General features: G+C 41.4%; 2 protein-coding genes across 2 annotated transcripts; both read left to right on the forward strand.

The window, feature by feature from the left end:
• Positions 1 to 8: 8 nt before the first annotated feature.
• Positions 9 to 3,033, forward strand: endouc (endonuclease, polyU-specific C). The gene is made up of 8 exons (XM_035157658.2): positions 9 to 148; positions 304 to 357; positions 454 to 553; positions 634 to 745; positions 826 to 947; positions 1,867 to 1,979; positions 2,121 to 2,271; positions 2,362 to 3,033. Exons 1-8 carry the CDS (start codon positions 24 to 26, stop codon positions 2,635 to 2,637), a joined length of 1,053 nt encoding a protein of 350 aa, XP_035013549.1. The 5' UTR covers positions 9 to 23; the 3' UTR covers positions 2,638 to 3,033.
• A 507-nt stretch (positions 3,034 to 3,540) lies between these two features.
• Positions 3,541 to 26,230, forward strand: polr3b (polymerase (RNA) III (DNA directed) polypeptide B). Its single transcript, XM_035157072.2, has 28 exons — positions 3,541 to 3,727; positions 3,975 to 4,007; positions 4,576 to 4,632; positions 4,824 to 4,888; positions 5,014 to 5,089; positions 5,355 to 5,455; positions 5,680 to 5,771; positions 5,911 to 6,028; positions 6,752 to 6,860; positions 7,667 to 7,789; positions 10,580 to 10,696; positions 10,780 to 10,917; positions 12,129 to 12,290; positions 13,181 to 13,381; positions 14,177 to 14,339; positions 15,459 to 15,612; positions 15,888 to 15,962; positions 16,114 to 16,212; positions 16,320 to 16,447; positions 17,616 to 17,825; positions 17,945 to 18,103; positions 19,142 to 19,259; positions 19,579 to 19,721; positions 22,095 to 22,198; positions 24,442 to 24,608; positions 25,218 to 25,331; positions 25,465 to 25,638; positions 25,858 to 26,230. Exons 1-28 carry the CDS (start codon positions 3,569 to 3,571, stop codon positions 25,985 to 25,987), a joined length of 3,489 nt encoding a protein of 1,162 aa, XP_035012963.1. The 5' UTR covers positions 3,541 to 3,568; the 3' UTR covers positions 25,988 to 26,230.
• Positions 26,231 to 26,942: the final 712 nt, after the last annotated feature.

Consider the following 26,942-nt stretch of genomic DNA (forward strand, 5'->3'; position numbering starts at 1 on the left):
CCTCAGCTTGTCCAGATTCGCCCATGCGCAGTGAATGGAACTGGTCCCAGTGTTTGTTGGAGGCAGACCCACAGAGAAACAGAGTGAGTTGTCTGAGACAGTCCGAGCTGAGGGAGACGAAGCGTGCAGCAAGTATCATGGCTAAAATGTATGTATTTTCATTTTTGATTCTCATATTAGCTTGGAAGTGAATTTATTCCCTGTACACAAGTTCAATTTAGCTCAATTGTTACAGTCTTCAAAAGTTGTATTATGTCTTTACTTTTACGATCTGTGTCTAACTTGTGTCAAATGTCTGTAAAGGTTTTGTGGAGTCCTGGTCCTTGCAGTGATTCTCAGTGGTCTGGATGCAGCAAGGTACAGTAAACTAATAATTATGTCTCTTCAGTATCTGTGTGGATCATGTTTCTCTGTATTTGTCAGTTGTCTGTACTGAACCTCTGTCTGTAACAGACCAGCTGTCAATCAGGAGCTATCCACCCTTTTCAATGAGCTGTGGAGGTTGGATGTGAATCGTTTGACGCCTGGGATAGACTACACAGTATCTGTCCAGGTACAGTGCACATTCTCATTTACACAACACTCCCACTGTTGTTTTTACTAAGTCTTGTGTTGTGTGTTTGAACTGTACAGGGCAGAGCCAATTATGTGAGCCAGGGCAGCCACGTTGTTCAGGATCGTGCCTCCCAGCCCCTGTTCTCCAACGTTAATGAGATCAAATTAAATAACATCACCACCACCTCCTGTAAGTGCAGCAGAACAGACAGACGTGGTCTCACTCATTAGCAGACCTCACTTTACTAAATGTGATTTCTGTGTCTGCAGGGCTCATGAAACTGTTGGATAACTACGAGCGGTCGACAGGCGTGGCCGAGCGAGTCACAACAGAGGAGCAGGTCGAGACTAATCTCTTCCTGGATGCCGTCTTACAGACAGAAGTCATGAAGGTGCATTTGACATGTTACAACTAGTTGCATCTAACTTTTTAGCCATTCACTCACTTTCCTCTACTCCTCATTTGTTTTCCATGTCTCCGGCCTCTCACACAAAGAAGATAATGTACAACACATGTAAAAAGTTGTTTTGTCTCCCACCAGATGTTTCTAGTTTTTTGTTTACACACATTTTATGGGAGCTGGACTACACTGAGAGCTTTGCCTCTTCCTGCCTCAGAAGGACACTGAACACATGTTAGAGAGAGAACAACATCTAAAACATCTGTCTGCAGCTGTGGAATGCTGCTTTGGCCTCAACAGTCTCCCCAAAGAGGATCCCAGGAAAAATATGGACATGTAGTACTTTGGAAGAAAGGCTTTAGATTAGATGGAGCAGATGACTGTTGTTTGCATGAGGACAAAAGCTGTTGAACTCTTTCTCCACAAGAAAGTTTTAGTGTCTCTCTTAGTCAAGCTTATAGATATATGAATATAGAGGCACCTCACAATGCAAATACACAGTATGTGGGAATAATTACTTTTTTCTTTTCTTTCTTTTTTTAAAATCTTTTAATAATAATAATAATCTTTTTCTATTTTTTGACGCACAATCAAACATTTGATACCATCTATATTTTCTTAATGATTGTAAGTAAATGTCTGTTCCTCATGCGGGGGGTAACTTTTCCAACAAAGGGGAATTCATCCTTAAAACCGGTTTCTCATACATTTATAACAGTGAGATGCCTATAATCCAAAAAACCATACACCTTTTTACCTTTTTACCTGCCATCAAAAGAGGCAAAGTTAAAATGATTGTTGTACATTTCAAAGTTGTTTTGTAGCCAAACCGTTTTCTCTCATTTTGCACATGTGATCGTTTCTTTGTTCTGAGTTCTGTTGCCATTGACGTGATGTGATTTGTCCACAGCGAGCTCATCAGTACCTGGTGAGTAAAGGACAGTCCAGGTCCGACTTGAGGCAGTTTAAGAATCAACTGAAATTGATCTGGTTCAACCTATACCACAGACAGAGAAACACAGGGTGAGATACTGAAACAGCCCATAAAATACTGTCCATTCATATGATTCATCATTAAATGAGTGCGTGTACAGAAGGCACAGTAATAATCATTGAATTAATATTTAATTTTACGTGGTATATTAAAATTGAAACCTTCATCAGCATGGACTCCTGTGGATTCGAGCATGTGTTTGTTGGAGAAACAAAATCTGGAACAGAAATCATTGGGTTCCACAACTGGATCCAGTTCTACCTGCAAGAAAAAAACAGCCACTTGGACTACAAAGGGTACAAAGCCAGGACCCATGACTTAGTAAGTGCAACTGTTCATCAGGGGGAAATGTTTGACCTGATAACACAATCTGTTGTCTTTAAAATGACATGATGATGTTTCTGTCCACAGCCCGATCAAGACGACCACGTTCTCAACCTCCAGTTCAGCTGGCACAGCTTAGTGAAGCCTGTTGGCAGTGCCTTCATCGGGACAAGCCCTGAGTTTGAGATGGCCCTCTTCACCGTCCTCTTCCTCATGAGCACAGAGAGGAGCACCACGGTGCTGGTCAACATTGACCAGTGTCAGATGGAGCTGGTGGTCATCAGACACGGACGCTCCCTCGGCACAGCGTATCCCAAACTGCTCAGCAGCAACAACAGACATGTTCCGCAGCACTCACACTGAAGGAACGTCTGATAACCACCTGCATTTAATGGTGTCAAGCATCTAAAGTCCACATTATAAAGGACTCATTCAAATATGATGAAATCACAATAACTGTTAGTTTGAAATGATTATACACTAATAAAAACATAATCATGAAAATTATACTTTTTATCCTACACACTGCTACTTTAAATCACTTCTTTGCAACCATGTAGTTGATGTAATCAGTTAAACCTTGAAAAAACCGTCCACCTACATAAAACCTACATTACCAGTTTTTGTTCTTGTTGCACATGCTGGCAGTAATAAAACATACATTGGTATTATAGCGTGTTACAATATTGTTGTGTCAACATATTTGCAGTATGTCAATGCTGTGAGTGGACTGTGTAGCAATAAAAAATATTACAAGTTCTTCAGTTATTTTCTTTATTTTGAATAATGAGTTCTGAAATGATTAATATCTCAAAACCTGGACAAATCAAACCATTTGCATGGTAATATACCAGTAGAGGTGAGTGAGGAAATATCTGTTATTTTATTTGATCATATTCTTGTATTTTTCCTTCCAAATCTGTTATTTTAAACAATTTTATTATTTATTATTTATTATTTAAATCTGCAGTAAAACATCATATTTACATCTTTATTAAATCCTTCAACGTTAACCTGATTGGTGACTTCAGCACTGAAATAAAATCAGTAAATGTTGAATTTCCTACAAACTATAATCTACCAGTATCTAAAAATCACAGTTTTATTTGTGATGCATTTATACTGATGTGTATTTTCATGGACTTTAACCTCACATACAAACATTATGTGACAATAAAGCAACTCCAGTGTTTTATCGTTATTTTCTCAGTTTCTGAGAATTAGCAAAAAGCGGAATACTTTCTTCGGTTCCGCCCGCACGGACGTTTTACAGCGTAGCACACGACATGGACGCATGCTGCAGCGACTTCCGGCAGCGTCCATCAACAGAGTGTGTGTGAGCGGAGTTTCTGTGTGTGTCCGGGGAGCAGGAGAAACCAACATGGAGGTGTTAGGAGGAGAGTTCTGTGAGATGACTCCTCAGGAGCTGGCGGCTCCTGTCAACACGGTGGAGGTGAGTTCAGACCAAACACAGACTCACAAGCTGAGACACACACAAGCTAACGTGGTGGAAACAGAGCAACACAACATGGATACACGTTCAGTATGTGTGTGTGTTCGTGTATTTAAACTGTGTCGGTGCAGTTGTCAGGAGACATTTTGTCACTTTATCCTGAAACGAGCTTCAGAATAAAAATGTGTCAAACAAAAACTTCAACTGTTTCACAGCAACTGACGTATTGTGTTTTTCCTTTTGACAGGAAAAGTGGAAACTATTACCAGCCTTCCTGAAGGTAACACACACACACACACACACACACACACACACACACACCCACACTCACCTGAACTCACCTGCTTTTTACTAAACTCTATCCCACGTCTATAAAATAAATATATAACCTCTGTGCTGACATAAGTAGTTATATTAATATCGATTTATATGTGAAATAGGAAAATTCACAGAGACAATTCAAATTGACAAATCAAACTAGGTCTTTTTGCTCCTCAGGAAAGGTTGTGGTTTAAAACTCTTCTTTATGGACAGAGAATGTAATATACGTAATATATATATATGTATATTGAACCTTTGTTGTATTGCTATTTGACAATTAATTGCGATAGTCCCGGCCCTAAATTCAACAGAATAATATAACGAACATTATTAACAAAATGTTTAATTGATGGTGGAAGCTCATTAAGTTAAAGTAAAAATCAAAATAAAAGGTGATGTTGCCATAAAGTCATTTGAAGCTTTACTTACAAAGGCCTCACACATATTAATAATAAACAGACAATCAATTGAGCTTAACAGGGTGAAATCAAATCTGTCATCTGTCACTGTGCGTAACTGTTTTCCAGGTGAAAGGTCTGGTGAAGCAGCACATTGACTCATTCAACTATTTCATCAATGTGGAGGTAAAAACGTGTGTGTGTGTGTGTGTGTGTGTGTGTGTGTGTGTGTGTGTGTGTGTGTGTGTGTGTGTGTGTGTGTGTGTGTGTGTGTGTGTGTGTGTGTGTGTGTGTGTGTGTGTGTGTGTGTGTGTGTGTGTCACAGCTGCCTCAGTTACATCTTGATTTCAGTTCATCGTGAGTGTCTTTTTTTGCAGATCAAGAAAATAATGAAAGCAAATGAGAAAATCACAAGTGATGCTGATCCGATGTGGTACCTGAAGTAAGACACGTGAAACCTCTTTGTCCTCTCACTGTTTCTCATTCAACACGGTCAACCTGCAGACATACGTGTGTCCACTTTTAGGTTAATCGTCAAATCTAAATATATAAACATTTCTCTTCTAGATACCTCAATATCTATGTGGGGATGCCTGATGTAGAGGAAAGCTTCAACGTAACTCGACCAGTGTCACCTCATGAGGTCAGTTTACTATTAAGGTTTTTAAATATCTTTGCACAGTTAATCAGACATAAAAAGCTAATTGAAGACATCGCTTTAGATTGTGATGCATAATTTGTACTGTGACTAAATGATTGATTACTCAAAAATGTTAAATTATTATTAGTCATATCCCTTATTAGGATGTTTGGTTGTCATAAAACATTAAAATAACTCTTGTTATTGTGAATAGTCAGAACATCTGACTCTGTTGTGATGCAGCTCATCGTCCTGTATGTCTCCACAGTGTCGTCTCAGGGACATGACGTACTCCGCTCCCATCACAGTGGACATAGAGTACACCCGTGGCAGTCAGAGAATCATCCGCAATGCCCTGCCCATCGGAAGGTATCAGAGCTTTTGTTTGTTTGTTTGCTTGTTGTCTTTGTTTTGTTCCAGAGTGTAATTTCCTGCCACAGCAACTTCACCTCTGACCTCACTGGAAAAAAATCATGTTCACATTCAGTGATTTCAGTTTTTTTCCGAAATGCAACAAGCAACAATCATCTCCTCATAGCTGAAGCTTTCCTCACAGGTCTGTGTTGATGTAGAACTGCCTGTGTTTTTCTCAGAATGCCGATCATGCTGCGGAGCTCCAACTGTGTTCTCACAGGAAAGACGCCCTTGGAGTATGCAAAACTCAACGAATGTCCTCTGGATCCAGGTACACAGTCAGAATACAAACCTGTAAAAAAAAAACATCAGCTCACAAAAACATGAAAGAAAGAATACAAAAGAAAAACCGCAACAGCACAAGTTATTTTCTAGTTTTCGTTCACCGTGTTCACTGTGTTTCTTCACAGGAGGTTATTTCATTGTAAAAGGTCAAGAGAAGGTCATTCTGATTCAGGAGCAGCTGTCGAAGAATCGAATCATTGTGGATCAGGACAGGAAGGGAACAGTCGGAGCTTCAGTCACCAGGTACTGTGATTACATATCCTCTTACACTTACATTTATTAAAGAGTGTGTACAGCCACTAATGAAACACACAACAACTACCAACAAACTCTTAAAAGTCCAAACCTTTTCTCTTTATTTGCATTTTTAATACTTTGAGTTCCAAAAGTTAATTTATGGTTCAAATTATTGAATCTTCCTGCAAACAAACAAAGTGTCTGATTAATTTCAGTGTTGCACATCGAAAACATAACAAACGAGTTACATCTCCTTCCTGTGTGTTGATTTTCAAAATTTGGAAACCTGCTTTGTTTACATCCATGTTTAGTTGCTTCCTCTTCCTATTTATTTAAATTTGCCTATGACTCAGTGAAACAGCATCACACCATTGGCAGGACTGTGCATCACGTCACCTTCACACTTGTGCACAACACGAACAAAACAACTTACTCATAAACATATAATCCACAAATTCAATTTATGATTTTTTTGTTTGTTCATTTCTTGATATGAAGAATTCTTGTTAATTTGACATGTGATTATTTGATTGTGCTTCATTAAGAGACATTGTTAAAGAGAAATGTTTAAATTTAATGGCGACTCTCTCTTAAAAAATGTCTTTAGTCACATTTATCTCAGTTGCACATATTTACCTCCTGAGTTTTGTGAAGCTGCTCGTTCTTTCTCAAACTTTTCTTCATCTCCTCTAACGTCTGTTTCGTTGTGTCTTGTTCTTATAATTCCAGTTCCACTCATGAGAAGAAAAGCAGAACGAATATGATCGTTAAACAAGGACGGTTCTACCTGAGACACAACACGCTGTCAGAGGACGCTCCCATCGCCATCATATTCAAGGTAGAAGTGATTTTAAACCTGATGGTCACTGACAGAGCTGATGCGTCCAGTAGAGGGGGCTACAGGACAGTTACATGATGTTAGATGAAGCTGTTTATCATGATGATGTTCTTCAGGCTGTAGAATAAAGATCTGTGTTTGTTTCCAAAGTAACTTTATCTGATTCAATTTCAATTTATCTTTAACTCTGCTTTACTGAATATCTAGATTATTTCACACAGTATAAGTAATACATGGATTTGCTGTGAGGTCTTGTTTTTCGTCACTGAGCAGTTAGAGATCGGTCATTTTTTTCGTCAGATAAATTTTCGCGTGTGGCTCTTTGCTCTCAGTGAGCCAGCTGGCATCATGAACTTCTGTCCATGTGAGGACAAATCTCTTCAAACATGTCAGCCTGTGGGCGTCGAGTGTTGGGAGCTGAAGTCATTATCCACAGGACACAGTTTGCTCGCTCTGTTTGCTGTGTACTTGTATATCCTGGGTGACTTCTTCCAGATCCAGTGTGGGACAGACGGATAAGTTCCCACAGCCTCGCATTTCCATAAGCAAATGTCAGAGAACCATATGACTCCCAGTTCACCCCTCGCTCCCTGTACACACACACACACACACTTCTCACGTCTCCTGTCTCACGTCTCCTGCTCCAGGTGCAAAATGTCTGAGCGTTTCACCTCAGCAGCGAGCTCTTATCTGGCCGCACATATTGAATATTGAAACAGTTTTTTCATTTGTCCACCATCTTGTCTCTCATCTTGCTTTCTATCCAGTTTCAGTGCTCACACTCTGTTTCCATGTCCTCCACACAGGGTATGGGTGTGGAGAGCGACCAGGAGATAGTGCAGATGATCGGCACAGAGGAGCACGTCATGGCCAGCTTCGCCCCGAGTCTGGAGGAGTGTCAGAAAGCTCAGATCTTCACGCAGACGCAGGTACATCAGGGATCCTACTGAGCCTCAGCCGGGAGCTTTCATTCTCTTTTTTTTGGATTTACAAAGACGCTTCAGTAATTGAAACATAATGTTCAAACCTTGTGTTTTTAAACGATGAACATCTCAGAATGAAAATAGAACAAATAACAGAAAAACCATGTACATATAATATTTAGAAGACAAAAAGAGAAAAATTAAAACACAACAGCAAAAACTGAAAGTTACACGTTTAAAAATCTTAGTGAATAGAACCACGACTTAATTATGTTTTAATGTGTTGCTAAACAATCTAACCACTGAGGAAGGAGCTTTGAAGTAAAATTATGATTTCACATTTTTCACAACCTGAGCTTGTAATTTTTAACAGAATTTCCGTGGCACACGCATGTGTACATGCACATGTATGTGTGAAGTTTAACATGTTAAATTGATGTCTTAGCGTTTAACAGGGAGAGAGGATTAAATAAATTGATCAAGACTTTTGGAAATTGACGAGTATTGGTTAAGAAATGTCCGGACATCTCGTCCTCTGCCGCTTTGAGTTTTCTTCCTTTGAAAGAAAATAGTCACTAAAGGACTAATTCAACATTTTGGCAAATGCACTCATTTGCTTTTTTGACTTTATGACGACTGTTCATTACTGTACAATAGCGGCACAACATGCAGCCATTAACCACAAAGAATGTTAACAGGCTAATAGCTAGCTTAGCTTTGTCCAACAGTAAAATCAGCACATTGATTTGGTTTGTAGCTGGTTGCCCGGCAACCTCACCGTGACAACAGGAGTCAGGAAGTCACATGACTCTGTGTCGAACCACAACTTGTGTGTTTCCTCTGGTTTTTGTTCAGATCAAACAAACAAGATGTTACATGTTAATTAGTGAGCTGTCTTTATGCTAAGCTAAGCACCGTCGTATTTAGCATAAAGATGGGTAAGTGAGCTCACCGCTCATAAACTTATTTCCTAAAACTGATGAACATTTTTTAAAAACATGTTTATTATGATGATGTTTAGTCGTTAAAAATAAAAAAATACTTCAAGCTGATTAAACTGAATTCAAAGTTCATTTGTAAATTTGGTAATTGTTTATAAATCAAAGCCTGTTCAAATTAATTAATTTGCACCACAAAATCTGTAGAACAATAACATAGTATTTACAGTATTATTCAGCTGTATTTAATTAAACAACAGTATCGAACGCAGCCCTGACGTGTGCCCATTAACTTTGATTCCCACTAACTGCTGTCGACAGAGGGTATTTTCTTTGTCCCCCTGAGATCAGATGACTCAGGCTTTGTCTTATGAAGTTAAGTGATGGTTCTCACTTCTCTCAGTCACTGAGGAGGCCCACGCGTTTTCTTTGACATCTTCAGGTGAATGCGAGCGGCCAAATAAAGATTATGTCGTTAGAGGAGGAACCACTGATGCATTGATGAGGCCATATTTGCCTCCTAGCAACCGGTCGCTGTAGCTCTCGTGTTCGTCTGTCTGGGAGCAGCCATGATGTCTTTTCATGGTATTCATTGGGTCATTGTACTGTGCACAATGAGGCCTAAATCTATATAATTAAAGGCAGATAAGGCTGAAGAAACATTATCAGATTATCAGATGGTAAGTAATCTGCCTAAACCACATTTGAAAGTCATCTTTTTTCCTAGTGATGTATACATAGACACAAAAAATATTGTAATAATTGTATATATATTTATATGTATGTTGATATATTATAGTTTTTTGTCGTTTATTTAGAGTTGTGTATTCACATATTATTATTTCTATTTTCTATATGCTCTATGGATCATGGAGGGCAGGGTGGGTGGTCTTTCAGAAAGTCTTCAGCCTCATTAACCTTTGACCTTTTCTATAGTTGTGTAGAGGGATCCAAAGGCACACTGACTCAGGTGTTAGTGTGTGTGTGTGTGTGTGTGTGTGCGTCCAAGCCAATGTGTATTATTTCCTTTGTGATTTACTTGACCTACCACAGTCCTCATACACGTTCTCTTCCTCTAGAAAATAAAAAGAATTCCACATCCAAACTTGAAACACACGTCTTGAAATGCAACACTTGACTGTCACACTGCCAACTTGACTGTTGATGCCTTTTAAGGCTTCAGTCAAAATGTGTATCAAAAACGGTCAAAGTTGACAAACGGTGTCCTGGAGTCTGAACCTCTGACCATGTAACTTCAACATCTCCGGTTTGAATGGAACTGAGGAGCTTTGAGGCCTTCATGTCCTCCTCCAGCTCTTGCTCCTGTCACTTCTCTTTTGTCTGGTGTTTAAAAACAAATTAAGGACACTTTTTTACTTCAAAGTTCTACATCAATACTGATTTAGTTTTTTTGTTAAATGAAATACTGTATAATGTATGAAACACTGCGTAACGCATATTATGTAAAAACTTCTCAACCTTACTTGCACATTTCAAATGGTCATGGATGAGTGAAACCTTGACACTGTCGTGCTGGATGCTGAGGACGACCATGATCACCCAACACCCCCAACCTCCACAGTGTTTAATTAGTAATTCAATCAATTGACTTGTATCTGCTACTTAATCATTTATTTTTGTATATATTTTTAAAGGTTTTATACACAGCAGGTTGAGTTGGGGGGGCAGATTCTATTTTATGTTTGATTTTTGAAAAAGTTCAATATTTTGGAAAAGATTTGTGTAAAAAACAAATCTTCAAACGAAGGAAACATAAAGGTTTTGTTTTGATATCTGTTTTCGAAATTGACTTGTTCACTGCTCTCTGACCTCTGCTGTCTCGGCCCCCTCGTCTCAGGCTCTGAGGTACCTCGGGAATAAAGTGCGGAGACAGCGAATGTGGGGAGGCCCCAAGAAAACCAAGATGGAGGAGGCCAGAGAGCTTCTTGCATCTCTTATCCTCACACATGTGCCCGTACGTCAACACACAGACAGGAATCATGGGTAATCACACTCTGTACATTACACAACTATAATCACTGTGTATTTTCTCTGCAGGTCAAAGAGTTTAACTTTCGGGCTAAGTGTATTTACCTGGCTGTGATGGTGAGGAGAGTGATTCTGGCCCAGGGCAACAAGAACAAGGTGGACGACAGAGATTACTATGGCAACAAACGTCTTGAGTTGGCGGGACAGGTACGTCTTTATGCACCCGTCCCATTCACAGCTCGAACAAGACCCAATTTAACTTTTCAACTTAATCTCCAACAAAAACATCAGTCCCATTAGGTTCAGTTTATTTGTTCATTCGTGAACTGATCAACGGGAAACTGTAAATGAGCCGGACTTCACTTCTGATATTAAAGGCCCCCTGTTGTACTGCTGTTTATTCATTTCCGTGCAACTACCTTTTCTTCACCCATAGAGCCCCTAGAGCACAACACACGCTTGACGCTCATTAATAATATACGTATAGAAATGTACCAATAATGCCCACATGCTTTAGTGCAAATGGATCATAGGAGCGGACCAGAGGACAGAAAGCTGTTCCAGCCCTGATCTCTCACCTGCATCTTTGTTCCAGCCTCCTTCTTTTAATAAGACTCTCATTATTTTCCCTCAGCTTTGTTGTTCCCTGTTTTGTTTTCGTCCCCCCTCCCCCTGTATTTCAGCCTGGCTTTGTCAGGAGAGAGATATGCAGTGGCACCAAAATCCGGAGGCTGTGGAAGCATGGGGATTTTTCAGCACCGTGACAATAGAATTGCTGCCTTGACTGGAGCGATTGAGCTAATCCGCAGGCCCGGCTCTGATAATGTAATTACTGCTGTCTTAAGGCCTTTAATTTCCCCCCCCAACCTGCTCTGTAGAAGGAGCAGGAGATGGGAGGAGGGGGGGGCCCAGAGCCCTCTTTCAATAGGGGGCTTACACACTAACAACGCCAGCAATCTCCTCACTCTCCAATTATGGTTCCCTGACATTCAACTAATTGGCCTGGCTGCGCAACGGAAGCTTAATTTCTTTATTAATTTCAAGCAGAGCTGCCTGTTTGTTTTGATGTATGCTAATGCACAGGGTGGGTGGGGGTTGTGAGAGAGGTTGCCTCCTGTAGGCCTGGCAGAGGAGGACAGGGACCTGGGACAGAGGCCAGGTCAGGCTTATCAGTGAGCCGGCACACCTGGTTATTAAATCTGACTGTAAACGCACCTCAGCGCTGATTAGAGTTGTGAGCAGATGCAGGGCGCCAGGAGATCTGGGAGTCAGACTGTGTGAAGAAACAATGACATCTCAAACTCTCAGAGGATTGTCTCCCCGTGTTCAGTTTGGAGACTTGACGACTGACTAATATCTGTCAAACGTGTTTTTTTTATCAACAACGCTCTCCCTTTCTTTCTTTCTGCCTTTTCCAGCTGCTGTCTCTGCTGTTTGAAGATCTCTTTAAGAAGTTCAACTCCGAGCTGAAGAAAATCGCTGACCAGATCATTCCCAAGCAGAGAGCAGCTCAGTTTGACGTGGTGAAGCACATGCGGCAGGACCAGATCACCAACGGCATGGTCAATGCCATATCCACGGTGAGTGTGCGACACCCTGGATGTAATGAAATAATTAAACAGAGAGGATTTACTGTTCCCCTGGAGGAAGATGTTCAAATCCTTCTGCCACAAAACATCTGTCATTCTGAAGAATCTCTGCTCTCTCTCTCTCTCTCTCTCTCTCTCTCTCTCTCCCTCTCTCTCTCTCTCGCTCTCTCTCGCTCTCTCTCTGCGGGGCAAACAAGTCATTTGATATTTTTCTGATTTATCTAAACAGTCATTAGTTACTTTAAAAAACACAATCTTAAACTTAATGTATTTTTCTTGAAAATGTTTTTGATGAAGTCTAAAGTCAAGGATTTCGTACCTTTCTTACTGCAACCCTCATCCTTCTGCTGCTGAGGAGAACCTTGGGGATTGTTAAGAAAGTTAACCTTGAGTTACTTTACTGCATGTGTTCATAAAGAATGAACTTCCATACTGAATTGAACTAAATGCTCAGTGGCTGAAAAACCTTACTTTCATTTTTAAAAACACTCAGTAGCAGCTGCTGAGAGCACAAATATTTCAGGTGAACACTCAATCGTCAATATATTTTATTCTTTTACAAGGTGTGAAAGTAAATGATCTATACTCATACTTTACTTTATATACTATACTATACACATGTCAGAATTTAAAACATTATCTGACCTGAAACAACAACACTGTCATCACAGCAGCAGGATGTTAACAGATTTTCAAAAGTCAGCTGTGATCAAATAATGAAATTAAAAAGTGTTAAAATCACCAGCACACTCCTTTTAACCCAATTAATATAAAAAACCTACATTTCCTTATTCATTGATTATTTTTCTTCACGTCAATGTGTTAACAGGTCATAAAGTGAAAACAGATGTTGGATTTCCTTGTTTTTTTAATGTCCACAGGGAAACTGGTCCCTGAAGAGATTCAAGATGGACCGTCAGGGCGTTACTCAGGTCCTGTCTCGTCTCTCCTTCATCTCAGCTCTGGGCATGATGACCAGGATCTCCTCCCAGTTTGAGAAGACCAGGAAGGTCAGCGGCCCGCGCTCCCTGCAGCCGTCACAGTGGGGCATGCTGTGTCCGTCTGACACGCCTGAGGGAGAGGTGAGTGTCGCTGCACACCCGACCTGTTCCTGCCGACCCAATGAAGTGGGGACAGTAAAGGTCCCTCCACTCTGCAGTTTGAGGCTGTCTGAGACGGTTGTGAGAGAAAAATAGTAAAACTTTTGGTCTTCAATCCAGAACAGTGGTTGTAAATCACACTGGGTGCGGATTGAGAGGTTTGTTAACCAAAGACATACTTCAGCAATGTTAGATAGTCTCAGAAGTAAAGGAACAAATTTAGATTATGTTATGTGGTTGAATATTGTGAGTTTAAAAAATGTACTATATATTAAGCTTTATATATTAAATTATAGATTTAACGATAGTAACCCAGTAAACCAGAGAAATCCACAATTTTATTTAAGGTAGCAGTACATTGTATTTTTCTCGCCTTCTAATTGGGCCATATCTGTTTTTACCCATGGCTTTGTTCGTCTCCGCTAAAACTTCAAGGGCAAACAACATAAGAGGAAGGAAAAACACACTGTCAGCCAGTTAGCTGGTTTTTCCTTCCACTGTTCGTTTTGCTGCATAATGTGAATAAAAGTTTTGTACCTTGCCTCATCCGTGAACATGTATAGTGTCTGAGTCACGTCAGGTAGATTTTCATAAGCAAAAGACAAAAACCCCCATGATCCCCTGCTGCTTCATGACATCATCAAGCTCTTTTGTTATTGTTTTGATAGAGAGACCCCTAACAGCTGAAGTTGTACTTTGAATGTAGATTTTGGTTTTGCATTTTCACAAATGTGCTTTTTGTGTACGCTTTCAAACAACATTGTGCTGGTGGTGTAGGCCTGTGGTCTGGTGAAGAACTTGGCTCTGATGACCCACATCACCACGGACATGGAGGACGGCCCGATCGTCAAACTGGCCTTCAACCTGGGGGTGGAGGACGTCAACCTGCTGTGCGGCGAGGAGCTCTCCTACCCGAGCGTCTTCCTCGTCTTCCTCAACGGTAAAACTCCTCCGCAGCCGCGCCGCCTAATAAATAAATAAATAAATAAACAGGGAGAAAATTAACACTGGATGCTTTTGCTTCAGATCACTTGAAAAGAAATTCTAATCCTCCCTATTTGGAACGCGTTTCTTATGAACATGAATGGGGAAAATATTCTGTTTAGTTTACTGACGGTAATTTTGTATTTTGCAGGGAGGCTGATAAGTCATTAATTTCATGGCAGCACTAGGTATTATTCTTGAGTCAGAACTTGGCCCCTTAATTACTGTATATGTTTGTCTCACTGCTGATAACTGTCAAATTATATGAGCTGCCATACCATTTAATTAGTTGGTAGCAGCAGGTGTCAAAGCCCTTCAGAGTGTGTTCAGTGCAAATGTGCCCTCACACAGAGGCAGAGCACAGTGTCTCCTCTGTTCTCTGCTCGTTTGTCTGTCGGACTTGATATGAACAAACCCCTGCAGGCGGTTGGAGCTTTGCTTTCAGCGGCAGTGGAGGTTCAGAGTGCCCCACTGTATATGCACGCTGTGTCTCTCTTTCTTTCAGCTTTAAGTTTGTGGATGTGAGTTTTTCACACAGAATTTAACTCCCCAAACGTTGAATCTGTTCACCGTTTGAAATTCCCATAAATACCTGCTGTAGCTTTTTGGATCATTGTGGATCTTTTCATTAGATCAGAGCTGAAACAATTGACTAGAAAATGAATCAGCTGCAAGCAAAAATGCCAAATCTCAAATCTCAGAATTTGCTGCTATTCTATGTTTTATATGAATATCTTTGTATTTCCGACTGCTGCTCAAACAAATTAAGTAATTTGAAGATGTTAAATTGCACTGCAGGAAATGATGACGCATGTTTTTCACTTTGACCGTTTAGAGACAAGATGATTAACTGAGAGTTATGAAAATAACAAATAGTTTCAACTTTACCTTAGACTCAAAGTGGGAAAGACGAGCAGCAAACAAACATGAAGTTACTCACCTAACTCCTGAGAAGAATGTTGGATTATACCTTTAATCAAAGCTAAATTATTTTTAAGTCAATTGTGAAAGTTGGTAGATACATTTTTTTTAGTCGTTCTGTAAATCTGTGCTTGTGTCTGTATCTGGTCCACAGGTAACATTCTGGGTGTCATCAGAGACCATCATAAGCTGGTCAACACCTTCAGGCTGATGCGTAGAGCAGGTTTTATCAACGAGTTTGTGTCCATCTCCACCAACTTGACCGACCGCTGCGTCTACATCTCGTCTGACGGAGGACGCCTCTGCAGGTGAGGATGACGTTATACCTGCAAACTTAAGGCTTTAAAAAGCATAGAAATAGATTATGTTGATATGCAATAAGTAGAACAGACTTTACTAATACTACTGGGTACAATAAATTATTTTAAAATGTTCTTATATGGGAAATTTGAAGTTGTTGCTTTTTCTTTTCTGGAGCAGAAATATAGTAAATTTTAAACCCTTTGTGATGCTTTAATAACAAAAATGTGAAAAGTGGCTCATTAGTAGTTTGATGTTCTGTTTTTCTATGTTTCCCCTTCAGGCCGTACATCATAGTGAAGAGGGGGCAGCCGATGGTGAAAAACAAACACATTGAAGACCTGTCGCAGGGCTACAGGTGAGGCCAGGAGTTGGGGGAAGTTTTTAAGCATAGATATTTGTTTGCAGATAATTGTGTATATTGAAATAGCAAATTTTCTAAATGAGTTTATATATAACTTATGATTTTTCTTTGAATAAATTCTGAAACACACTTTTCTTTCCCCCAGAACCTTTGAGGATTTCCTGCACGAGGGTCTTGTGGAGTATCTGGATGTGAACGAGGAGAACGACTGTCAGATCGCCCTTTATGAATACATGATCTGCAAGTGAGTGACACATGATGTTGCTGATGTAAAAAAATGTGGAAAAGGATCCTTTTGGTCAACATGATGTGGTTATTTCATCTTGTATTTGTTTCTTATTTTGTCTGCAGAGTCACAACACACTTGGAGATCGAGCCCTTCACGTTGCTCGGGGTGTGCGCCGGCCTCATTCCCTACCCCCACCACAACCAGTCACCCAGGAACACGTACCAGTGCGCTATGGGCAAACAGGCAATGGGTAAGACTGAGCTGAGCAGGTAGCTTCAGTGAGCGAGCAGGTCATTGAAATGTGAAGATCTCAAATCCCTCCTCAAACATCCTCCACACAGCTGCACCTCTTTGCATGCACTCACACACAAACACTTACAGTAATTTAATCTCACATGAACACCGTTCTTAAGCCTTTTAAATCTGCCGGTTCAGAGTTTAGCATTTTTATTTGCACAAGTTAAAATCATACAAAAGGACATTAGAATAACAAACAACATAGATACAAGCAGCCTCCTGCTCCGTCTCCCCCAAAACTCTGCTCCTGCTCTACCTCTTGTCACAATACATTTGTGTGTGTGGTGTTTTTCTGTGTGTGTGTGTGTGTGTGTGTGTGTGTGTGTGTGTGTGTGTGTGTGTGTGTGTGTGTGTGTGTGTGTGTGTGTGTGTGTGTGTGTGTGTGTGTGTGTGTGTGTGTGTGTGTGTGTGTGTGTGTGTGTGTGTGTGCGCGCGCTTGGACATCAAACATGGGGCGCTTGCGTAGGTTCTCTATTGTGCGTGTGTGTGCGGAGGCCCTTTCCCTGCCAGTCACCCAGAGTGTCATTAGCAATTCATTGTGTCTGCTTTGGCTGTGCTCGGGGGGTCAGTGTGCTCAGCTGCGAAAGACCACAGAGTGCGCACCCGCAGCTCCTTGGTAACCAAAACTTCCCCAAACGGCACCGCTAACATTCGTAAGAACCTCTGTCACCCCCATCCCACTGCTTTACCTCAGTCCGTCCCTTCCTCCCCTCCCCCCGTCCTTACAAAAACACAGACTGGAACTATATTTGGCACAATATCCTCTGCCTTGTCTTTTTTGTGTGGACGGCCCTATACATGTGCAAATCTGGTTGTGTGGCCCGGGCCTATTATCACAGACTCTGTGCTTGTAGCCTGATTGTGAAGTAATAGCATCTGACAAATGTCAAGGCTTCCATGGAGGCCGGGCTTTATGTCATAACTGGCCTCGTTCCTCCTCTGTGTCGCTCTGTGAGGCTGATAACCAGGCTCGGCCCTGAACAAAAGGAGGATTAATCACCTCTAATAACTGATCTATAGATCAATTTAAAATGTGCAGTGAAACACGGAAATTTTGTTTTGAATATAATTTTTCACCAAACATTGGCGATTATATATCCATCTGTGTCTCCTCTCTCCAGGCACTATTGGCTATAATCAGAGGAACCGAATCGACACTCTGATGTACTTGCTGGCGTATCCTCAGAAACCGATGGTCAAAACAAAAACCATTGAGCTCATCGACTTTGAGAAGCTTCCTGCTGGTCAGAACGCCACCGTGGCTGTGATGAGCTACAGCGGCTACGACATTGAAGACGCTCTGATCCTGAACAAAGCTTCACTCGACAGAGGTGAGTCCTGCCTGAGTTAACAAGGAGCAAAATTTCATCCTCATAAGACTCGGCCTAAATTTTAGTGCAGTAAAAAAGGCTATTACAACCTATGTAATGTGTGTGTGTTATGCTTCCAGGGTTTGGCCGCTGCCTCGTCTATAAAAATGCCAAGTGTACGCTGCGGCGTTACACCAACCAGACCTTTGACAAGGTGATGGGCCCCATGCTGGATGCTGCCACACGAAAGCCCATCTGGAGGCACAACATCCTGGATGCTGATGGCATCTGCTCCCCTGGTGAGTAGCAACAGGACCAGGAGAACAATATGTACTGCTACTCATCGTCCAGACACCACTGTCAGTAAATGAGATGGAATCAATTGTCTTTGTCATGAGGATCGTTAAATATTCTTTCGTTTTTACTTTGGCTTTTTACTGTTTCATGTTATGAGCAGTGTAACAGTATTTACTTACTTAATATTATGTAATGTAATAATTGAGAGTTGGACATAATAATAAATAGACTGAAGTCCTCAGTTACAGCATTAGTATTTGCTGCTTTTTAAATCGCAGCTTCATTTTGTGTTGACATACCACGACCCAGTAAAGACACTCGGGCTGCAGACAGTCAACATAACTTCACAATAAACATTCAAGCAACAGTTACGTTGTGACTCGAATACAACTTTGCATGTCAGAGATGCACTGGAAAAAGTAAAAACATTGCATTTACAGGTAAAACACATCCTGGTGTGGTGTGAAAAACCAGCTGTGAGAATTCAAAGCTGAGAAGCTGTTGTTGGTTAAAGTGGCGGCTTGGGTCACTTTATTCTGCCCAAACATCTCAGATCCCAAGAGAAAACTAACCGAGCCCGACCAGTTTTTTATGAGCGAACCCGATCTGAGCCCAATTCAGTTAATATGAGCTGCACCGAGTTTGTGTGACACCGTCCCTCACACACATGGTTATTCCCTGTTTTCCCTATAACTATAGTCATGTGTAGTGTAAAACATCAGCTCAATCAATGTGACCACCCCTACTCAAACCCAAATATCTACATTTTGGTCCAAACCTGGCCCAGCCTGTCGGATCCGAGCCTGGGTCGGGTATCCACACTCTGTTGGTGTACATCGGTCACCTGTTGTCATTCAGCGCTTGATCCAGATTTCAGAGCTCTGCACTTAGGGGGACAAAGGAGGGCAGAATCCGTGCCTGCCCGAGACGCGGGGGTCTTAGTTCATCTAAAAGAGCACACAACAACAACCTTTAGTCCAAGTGGGCTGCCGTACTGATGTGTTTTTTCTAATCTGTGATCGCCCTTCTGTTTCCCACAGGTGAGAAAGTGGAGAACAAGCAGGTGTTGGTAAACAAGTCAATGCCAACTGTCACTCAGGCACCACTGGAGGGCAGTACCCAGCCAGGCCAGCCCCAGTACAGAGACGTGCCCGTCGGGTGAGTGCACGTCTGCTCCCACCACCACCCACACACCCGCCACACCCGCCACACCCACCCCTACAAGTTCACTGTGATCTCAGCCTGCGTCAGCTCGCTGTGGACCCACCGGTTACTGCACCGGTTACTACACCTGCTACTACACCTGCTACTACACCTGCTACTGCACCTGCTACTACACCTGCTACTACACCTGCTACTACACCGGTTACTACACCGGTTACTACACCTGTTACTACACCTGTTATTACACCTGTCGACACCTAACTGTTTGCAGACATGAAGAATAACATTATTTTGGCGTCCTATTTGTTTGCAGCTATAAGGGCTCAACAGACTCGTACATCGAGAAGGTCATGATCTCGTCCAACGCCGAAGATGCTTTCCTCATCAAGATCCTGCTGAGGCAAACCAGGAGACCGGAGATAGGAGACAAATTCAGCAGTCGTCACGGACAGAAAGGTGCCACCCTCAGCACGGCCACTCTGTCTTCTCTCTTAAACAACGTCCAGTGTCTTGAACTCAAACCTGAATTTGCACAAAACAGAAAACTGCGTACACTTTCAATTCATTTCAAGGGCAAATTTGAATTTGTCATGAAAGATTGTAAATGACCGGACCAAGAAAAGACTCCTCGGCCGTCTCTGTGTCGGAGCATTTGTTGAGTCAAGTCCCAGTGGCTGTTGCTCTGTCACTGCCCCCCTGTCCTCATCTCTCAAGAGCTCTTTTCAATTAATTGGCTCTTTGTCCTGTGCCAGACTATGTAAATTTATTACACCACAGCAGTATTCTGCTGCTGCTGGGGCGAAAAAAGTGTTTACAACCTCCATTGTTTTGCTGCACCTCCCCTATAGAGGGCTTGTATGATGTTTTAATCAAAAAGCTAACTGGCGCCATGCATAATTTACTCTCTTCATTAACGCCACGGCCACTGGGCGGTCAGCTCGGGATGGGACAATGTCCTCTGTCTCAGATAATGACGGAGGGAGAGGGGTCGCCGCTGGGTTAGCAGGAGATCTGGATGGAGAGGCCCAGATGTGCAGCTGATGTATGGCCACTTTTTAATCAGATTTCACTGCACATGCGTTCACAGCAACTTTAGAAAACAGACAAATTGTAAAAGCCTGCATTTTTATTCCAGTGGGGTTTTTATTCTACATCAAAATACACATTTTCTTTCTTGACAAATGTTTTAAACAGAATCTGGAACTGATCCTAAATCAGGGTTTCATTATTTAATTAGAAGTGAATTTAGCGATAGATCTTGCAGCAACTCATGACCAGTCTCATAAGTCCTGGTCAGCAGAGCAGAATAAGTTAATTATTTACTGGTCTCACACACACACACACACACACACACACACACACACACACACACACACACACACACACACACACACACACACACACACACACACACACACACACACACACACACACAGCTGTGGAGGTGGGGGAGGAGGTGGAGAGGTTGTCAGTAGTAGGGGCCCATTGTGCGAGCCTCCAGCGTGGAGCTGTATGAGCTGTGATGGAGGGCTCTGAACCCTCGCTGTTGTCTTGCCTTTCTCTGCTGATTTCATGCCTCTTTTATCATTCACTTTCACACAAAACAAACAACACCAAGGATGTCTGCTATGGGAACTAGTGTCTCTCTCTCCCTCCCTCTCTCTCTCTCCCTCCCTCTCTCTCAATCGTTCCGTTCACCTTCTCCTCCTGTTTTTCACTTTATTTCCTCCTCTTTCACTTTTAGCCTGATCTTCAAACTTTTTTCTCAACTGCCTTTTCTTTCCTTTTATTTTGCCCCTTTCTCCTTATCCTCTGGCCCTGTCGCACTCGCCTTTTCTCTTTTCTTTCCACCTTCTTCCTGCTGTTGGATGACTTTCCAGCAAGTCGTTGCACTTGTTCCCAGTCAACATCCTGTTGCCGCGTCCTATAATGGCATCAGCAGCGCACCGTGTTGTGTCGCTGACTTGTGGACTAATAGTGAATTTTATCCACGTGCTCGAATTCAATTTCTCCTCTCCAGTTGATCCCCTCCACTTCCTCTGAGTTGAACTGAAAGTCATGGATGTGTAATCCCGGTCTCCCTGTCGCACTAAGCACCTTTCTCCACTTCCTGCTCTCCTTCTCTTCTCCCCTCTTTCTCTTTTTTCATTTGCAAATGGGCCTACAATCTGTTTACCCTGGCCTGGGAAGAGTGCTTCGGCCCCTCGGCAAACATTTGCACTCGCACTTAAACTCCTGGCTACCAGGGCGCCTGTCCCCCACGTCATGTGAATCAAAAGAAGACCCTGTCTGTCCACATGAGTATGGAAATGTGATGCTCCGCCAGAGGTCCTCAGCTTCCAGCAGCAATACACAACCACAACAACAGTTTTACTAAGTGTGAGAGTTTTTTTAGTCAGAAGTGGGAGGACACTTAAATTAGGAAATGAATTTGGTTTTAATGGTTTGATATCGCTGCAGCTACTATTTTTTTCTTTTCTTTAATCTCTTGATTATTTGATTTATCTGTAAAGTGTAATAAAAATGCCCATCACCTCCAAAATCTAATTATCACACATAAGAAGCTACAACCAAGAGGATATGTTTGGATTTTTTACTTAACAAACAAACCCTGAAACAACTTAAACAATTAAATATTAAATTTATTTTTTGTTTAATTTTCTGTTGATTGACTGATTAATTAATCTACTGTTTTTTTAACACTAATAGAAAAAGCTCAAGCTCCTTGTGCTTCATGTGCAATTTCTGTGAAGGAGCAGTCACATGATTGTTTGTACAGACGTGCATTAACAGCAATTTGTGTGTGTCTGTGTGTGTTTGTGTGTTCAGGTGTTTGCGGTCTCATCGTCCCACAGGAGGACATGCCATTCTGTGACACGGGCATCTGTCCAGATATCATCATGAACCCTCATGGGTATCCCTCCAGGATGACGGTACGACTCCTCACAGCTGAAAGACACATGTTATAGGAATCAACAATCTGTTATTACTAATTCATTTCCACTAAATAGTATAAAATAACCCTTAACACAGTTTTCTGTATATATTTATATATATATATATATATATATATATATATATATATATAAATAAAGAGAAAGAAAATGTGTTTACATGTGAGCATTTTTCCAACTTTGGCATTTTGGCTTAAAAAGTGATTCAAACAAAAACAATTATCAAAATAATTGCAGATTAATTTTCAGTTTCACATAATCATTTAATCTCTGAAATTCTGTGTGACATTTATCAAGAAATCAAAAACTATTCTTTTTAGTATAAAGGTTTTAATTTGACATTTAACCATGAACCTGTTCACAGTTGTTATTGTGAATGATTTTTGGCCGCAGCTCAGACTGAAACCACCTCAGTCTCCTGTGTTGACCGTCGCTCTTCATAAGTTTGTGTCGGCTCTTCTGAGACAAAACCCTCATTATCCCACTCGTCTCCTCTTGGTTATCATTGGCTTCCAGAGCACACGTCTATTGACGCCATTAAGCAGCAATCTTACTGGTCACAAACAGATATTTGTTGCTGCCAGGGAAGCTGGCTCCCGTCGCAGCGTGTGGATGTTTTATCAAACACGCACAGTACATGATGGTGCTGAATATGAATGACATGAAACTTGGCCCCTGTATCTGGCGGCTTTTTGTCCTTTTACACTATAAAAAACGTGCAGGATCTTTACTGCTGAAGTTGTCAGTGCCAGTGTGTTTGCAGGCAGCGGTTGTCATGGATAAGGCTCAGAAATGTTTGGCTCGGGAGGATGTTTCTGTGGCCTGAGAGTGAAATGAGAGTAGGTGTTTCCTTTTATGTGACGGGGTCAGGGGTCCTCCGGGTGCGACCCCAGAGGAATTGTTGAAATCAGTCATCCTTGGACTGCTGGTCCCACCCCGATGGGTACATGTGTATTCTAAGCTCACCATCTATATCAATATTCTGTGACAGGAGACTATTTAAATTAGGTGAAAGTGGACTCAGACTTGAGACTGTACAGTACATTCAGAAAGACCCCTTTATCTTTTTCACATTGTGTTATGTTGCAGCCTCACGCTAAAATACAAGTTATCCCCCAGACTACACTCAATGTCCCATCATGAAAAAACTAATTAAAAAAAAAAACAATAAAACAAATTTCAGACATTTATTGTGAAGGAACACGTTCTTGTGTCCTTGGGCAGTGATTACAGTCTTGAGTCTTCTTGGGAAAGTTTTACTCACTTGGATTTGGGGATTTCTTCTCTGCAGATCCTCTGAAGCTCTTTCAGGTTGGATATTTTCACGTCTCTCCAGAGATGTTAGATTGACATTCAGAGAGTTTCAGAGAGTCACTCCTCAGTTGTCTTGGCTGTGAACTCGGAGACGTTGTCTTGTGCTGAACCTTCAGTCTGAGGTCCTGAGCTCTGGACCAGGTTTTCACAGAGGATCAGTGGAGTGTTGCAGTGATTATTTTCCCTGTGGAAGTTTCCTCCATCTTCAGGATGGTGCTCAGTCGAGTGGCCATTATGGTCTTGTAAGGTCACCATCAGGTTCTTGGTCACCTCTCTTACCAAGGTCCTGATTGTGGCCAGCAATGTAAAGTCCTGGTTGTTCCAAATAAGAGTGTGGATACCCGACCTGAGCCCCGTTGGGATCTGACTAGTACGGCTGGGTTTGGACAAAATATATTTTGGGCTTGTTGGTTGAACTAACTACTTGATTTTTATGCTGCACGTGCCTCTAATCAGGGAAAACAATGGGTTCTGGTTGGACTTGGCAGATTTTTTCTCTCAGGCTCTGTCCGGTTCGGACCGAAAACTGCCACCCGAGTTTCACACTATTCCAAATGTCTTTATTAAATTGTAGAGGACACTGTTCTCTCGGGGACACAGAAGAAAGCTGAATTTTTTTGTGTCCCATCGCAATCCCGTCTTTGAGCTCTGCAGGCAGCTCCCTCATCCTCATCCTCATGACTTGGTTTTTCCTCTGGTATTTATTTCCAGCTGGGAAATCTTTTATATATAGACTCTTGTGTACTTTTCCAAATCATGTCCTCAATTCAATTTACACAGCTGGAATCAAACCAAGGTGCAGAAACATCATGGGAGACAACTGAGCCAAGTTTCAAGTAGCACAGCAAAGTGTCTGAATGCTGTTTGTTGAATTTCTGGGCGTCTAAGAGTGTGTCTGATCGTGTCAGGTGGGGAAGTTGATCGAACTGTTGGCTGGGAAAGCCGGAGTCTTAGACGGACGCTTCCACTACGGCACGGCCTTCGGCGGCAGCAAGGTGAAGGATGTGTGTGAGGATCTCATCCGTTACGGATACAACTACCAGGGCAAAGACTACGTCACCTCAGGAATCACTGGGTAATAAAAAGTTCACGTTTCATCTCATTAACCACAAACATGTCACGTTACTGCTTAACATTCTCTTAAGTATGACTCCTTTTGGATTGTGGGTTGTTTCTCTGTGGCTAATTTGTATTTACTTCAGTACGTGATGCAGAAAGGAAACTTGGTTGTAATTAAGAAATAATCATATCCAACATATTAAACAAGTTTCTCTGAGCAATGTCATGATTTCATGGTTTTCTTCCTCGTCTTCAAGGACACTTTGAGTGACCTTTTCTATAATTAAACAACACATTAAAATATACTTTCATCATGAATATTCATAGTATACATATAGTGTTTTTAAAGCAGCCCCTGCTCTCACAAGACAATACAACATCTGTGATTAATGAGTTATTCCTTTGTCTGTAAAAAAACAATCAAACAACATATCCATCAATGTTCATTTTACAATGAAAACAGAAGCAGTCATCCCTTGTATGTCATACATGTATGTAACCTGTAAATATGTGGATTTTACATTTGATCTTTGATCTGAGACTAAACTGTATCCTAATGAAATATATTCTGTATCATAGTGTTGGTTAGATATTAATGATCTTTGTGTTGCTGTATTTTCCCCAGAGAACCACTGGAGGCATACATCTACTATGGACCGGTGTATTATCAGAAACTGAAGCACATGGTCATAGACAAGATGCATGCCAGAGCCCGAGGCCCCAGAGCCGTCCTCACCAGGTAAAGTCAACCAATCGGGAATTTTACTCACATTTCACTGACTACTGAAAGAAAATGATCTTATCAGAGCAGGTGGAATAACAAACTACATTCCTCTGTCTGTTTTCCCCGAACGTGTCTTTCTCACCGACAGGCAGCCGACAGAGGGCCGCTCCAGGGACGGAGGTCTGCGTCTGGGCGAGATGGAGCGCGATTGTTTGATCGGCTACGGAGCGAGCATGTTACTGCTGGAGCGGCTCATGATCTCCAGTGACGCCTTCGAGGTGGATGTGTGCGGACAGTGCGGCCTGCTGGGATACTCTGGGTGGTAAGCAGCCCACATACACTGGTCATCTTATAATGTAAACTAAAAATCCCCACAATGACCATTAGAGCTTTTGTCATTTGCTCATGACAACTCACCTGATCCTTGTGTTCTCATCGGCTACTGAATATGCTCTGTTTACCATTTAAACTTAAGGATCTAATTTTGTGGATTCAAGTCTTCTGGTTTGTGTCCAGTCTGATTCTCAGTCTCTGTTCCCAGGTGTCACTACTGTAAGTCGTCCTGCCACGTTTCCTCCCTGCGGATCCCGTACGCCTGCAAGCTGCTCTTCCAGGAGATGCAGTCCATGAACATCATCCCTCGACTCAAACTGGCCCGTTACAACGAGTGAACAGGCGAGGGACACAAACACGATGTATGTGAGTGAAAGTTTCAGAGTCAGATTTGTTATTGACAACGTCTGAAACACGGTTTATTTGTAAAAAGCTTTTTTTTTGAACGAGCAGCAAGAAACAGGCTGACGATTTTTGTTTTTTTACAAAATGTTTGACCTGTGACTCATTTCTGTTGATACCTTCTCACCATTCTACTCTTTGTATATGTAAGTAATAAACACAGAGAATATTTCAAATCAGCTGCTGTGTCTCGTACATTCTAATTCATTTCAACTAAACATTTTCTGTTTAATGACAAATAGTAAAATAGGAAATTTAAAAGGAGTTATTAAACATGAATAATAACTCAATGGAAAAACTGCAGATGTTTCTTTTGCATCCTTAAGCTCTAAAAAATATGTCCTGCATTCTTTGTAAGTCTGTTGAAAGATTTGTTCCAGATTGTTGAAGTTTTTAATCTTCAGAAAGCCACTGGTGTTCAAATCAGAGACCTGAAACTTTCTTACTTTTATCACAGTGGTTGTGTCTTGTTTTATTTTCTGGCTGCTTCCTGATGGTTTGTGCGAAAGTCCAGGTTTGATTCCTGCTGAGGACGTTTGTCTCGTGATAACGTCACATCTACAAAGATCCAAATGTGAGACGCTCAGCTGACAAGGGATTTTATTATAATTTCAACCCCAGAAAACAAACAAGGAGCAAACATTGGCGAAAACAATAATGTGAATTTTATTTTATTAACAGCACATATAAATAAATCAACTTCACTTAATATTTACAAACCCGACGATGGTGAAAGTTTAAACCAAATCATTCACATGTTCAGAACAAAAACTCAAGTTGCAAATGTTTTCTTCTTTTTTAAGCCTGCTATAAATTAGTCTTTTATCATCGCCTTGATTAATTGATTAATTTATTTGGTCCATAAAAATGTCAAAAGAATCTTTGTGAAAC

Source organism: Hippoglossus stenolepis, chromosome 5 (assembly GCF_022539355.2).
Source record: "Hippoglossus stenolepis isolate QCI-W04-F060 chromosome 5, HSTE1.2, whole genome shotgun sequence".
Lineage (NCBI taxonomy): Eukaryota > Metazoa > Chordata > Actinopteri > Pleuronectiformes > Pleuronectidae > Hippoglossus > Hippoglossus stenolepis.

Excerpts from the sequence above, each read along its gene's own strand:
- endouc (XM_035157658.2), top strand. The coding sequence starts at position 24 with ATGCGCAGTGAATGGAACTGGTCCCAGTGTTTGTTGGAGGCAGACCCA. Across the intron at positions 358-453 it reads AGTGGTCTGGATGCAGCAAG|ACCAGCTGTCAATCAGGAGC; the intron begins GTACAGTAAACT and ends TGTCTGTAACAG. Across the intron at positions 554-633 it reads ACTACACAGTATCTGTCCAG|GGCAGAGCCAATTATGTGAG; the intron begins GTACAGTGCACA and ends TGAACTGTACAG.
- polr3b (XM_035157072.2), top strand. The coding sequence starts at position 3,569 with ATGCTGCAGCGACTTCCGGCAGCGTCCATCAACAGAGTGTGTGTGAGC. Across the intron at positions 4,633-4,823 it reads ACTATTTCATCAATGTGGAG|ATCAAGAAAATAATGAAAGC; the intron begins GTAAAAACGTGT and ends CTTTTTTTGCAG. Across the intron at positions 5,772-5,910 it reads CGAATGTCCTCTGGATCCAG|GAGGTTATTTCATTGTAAAA; the intron begins GTACACAGTCAG and ends GTTTCTTCACAG.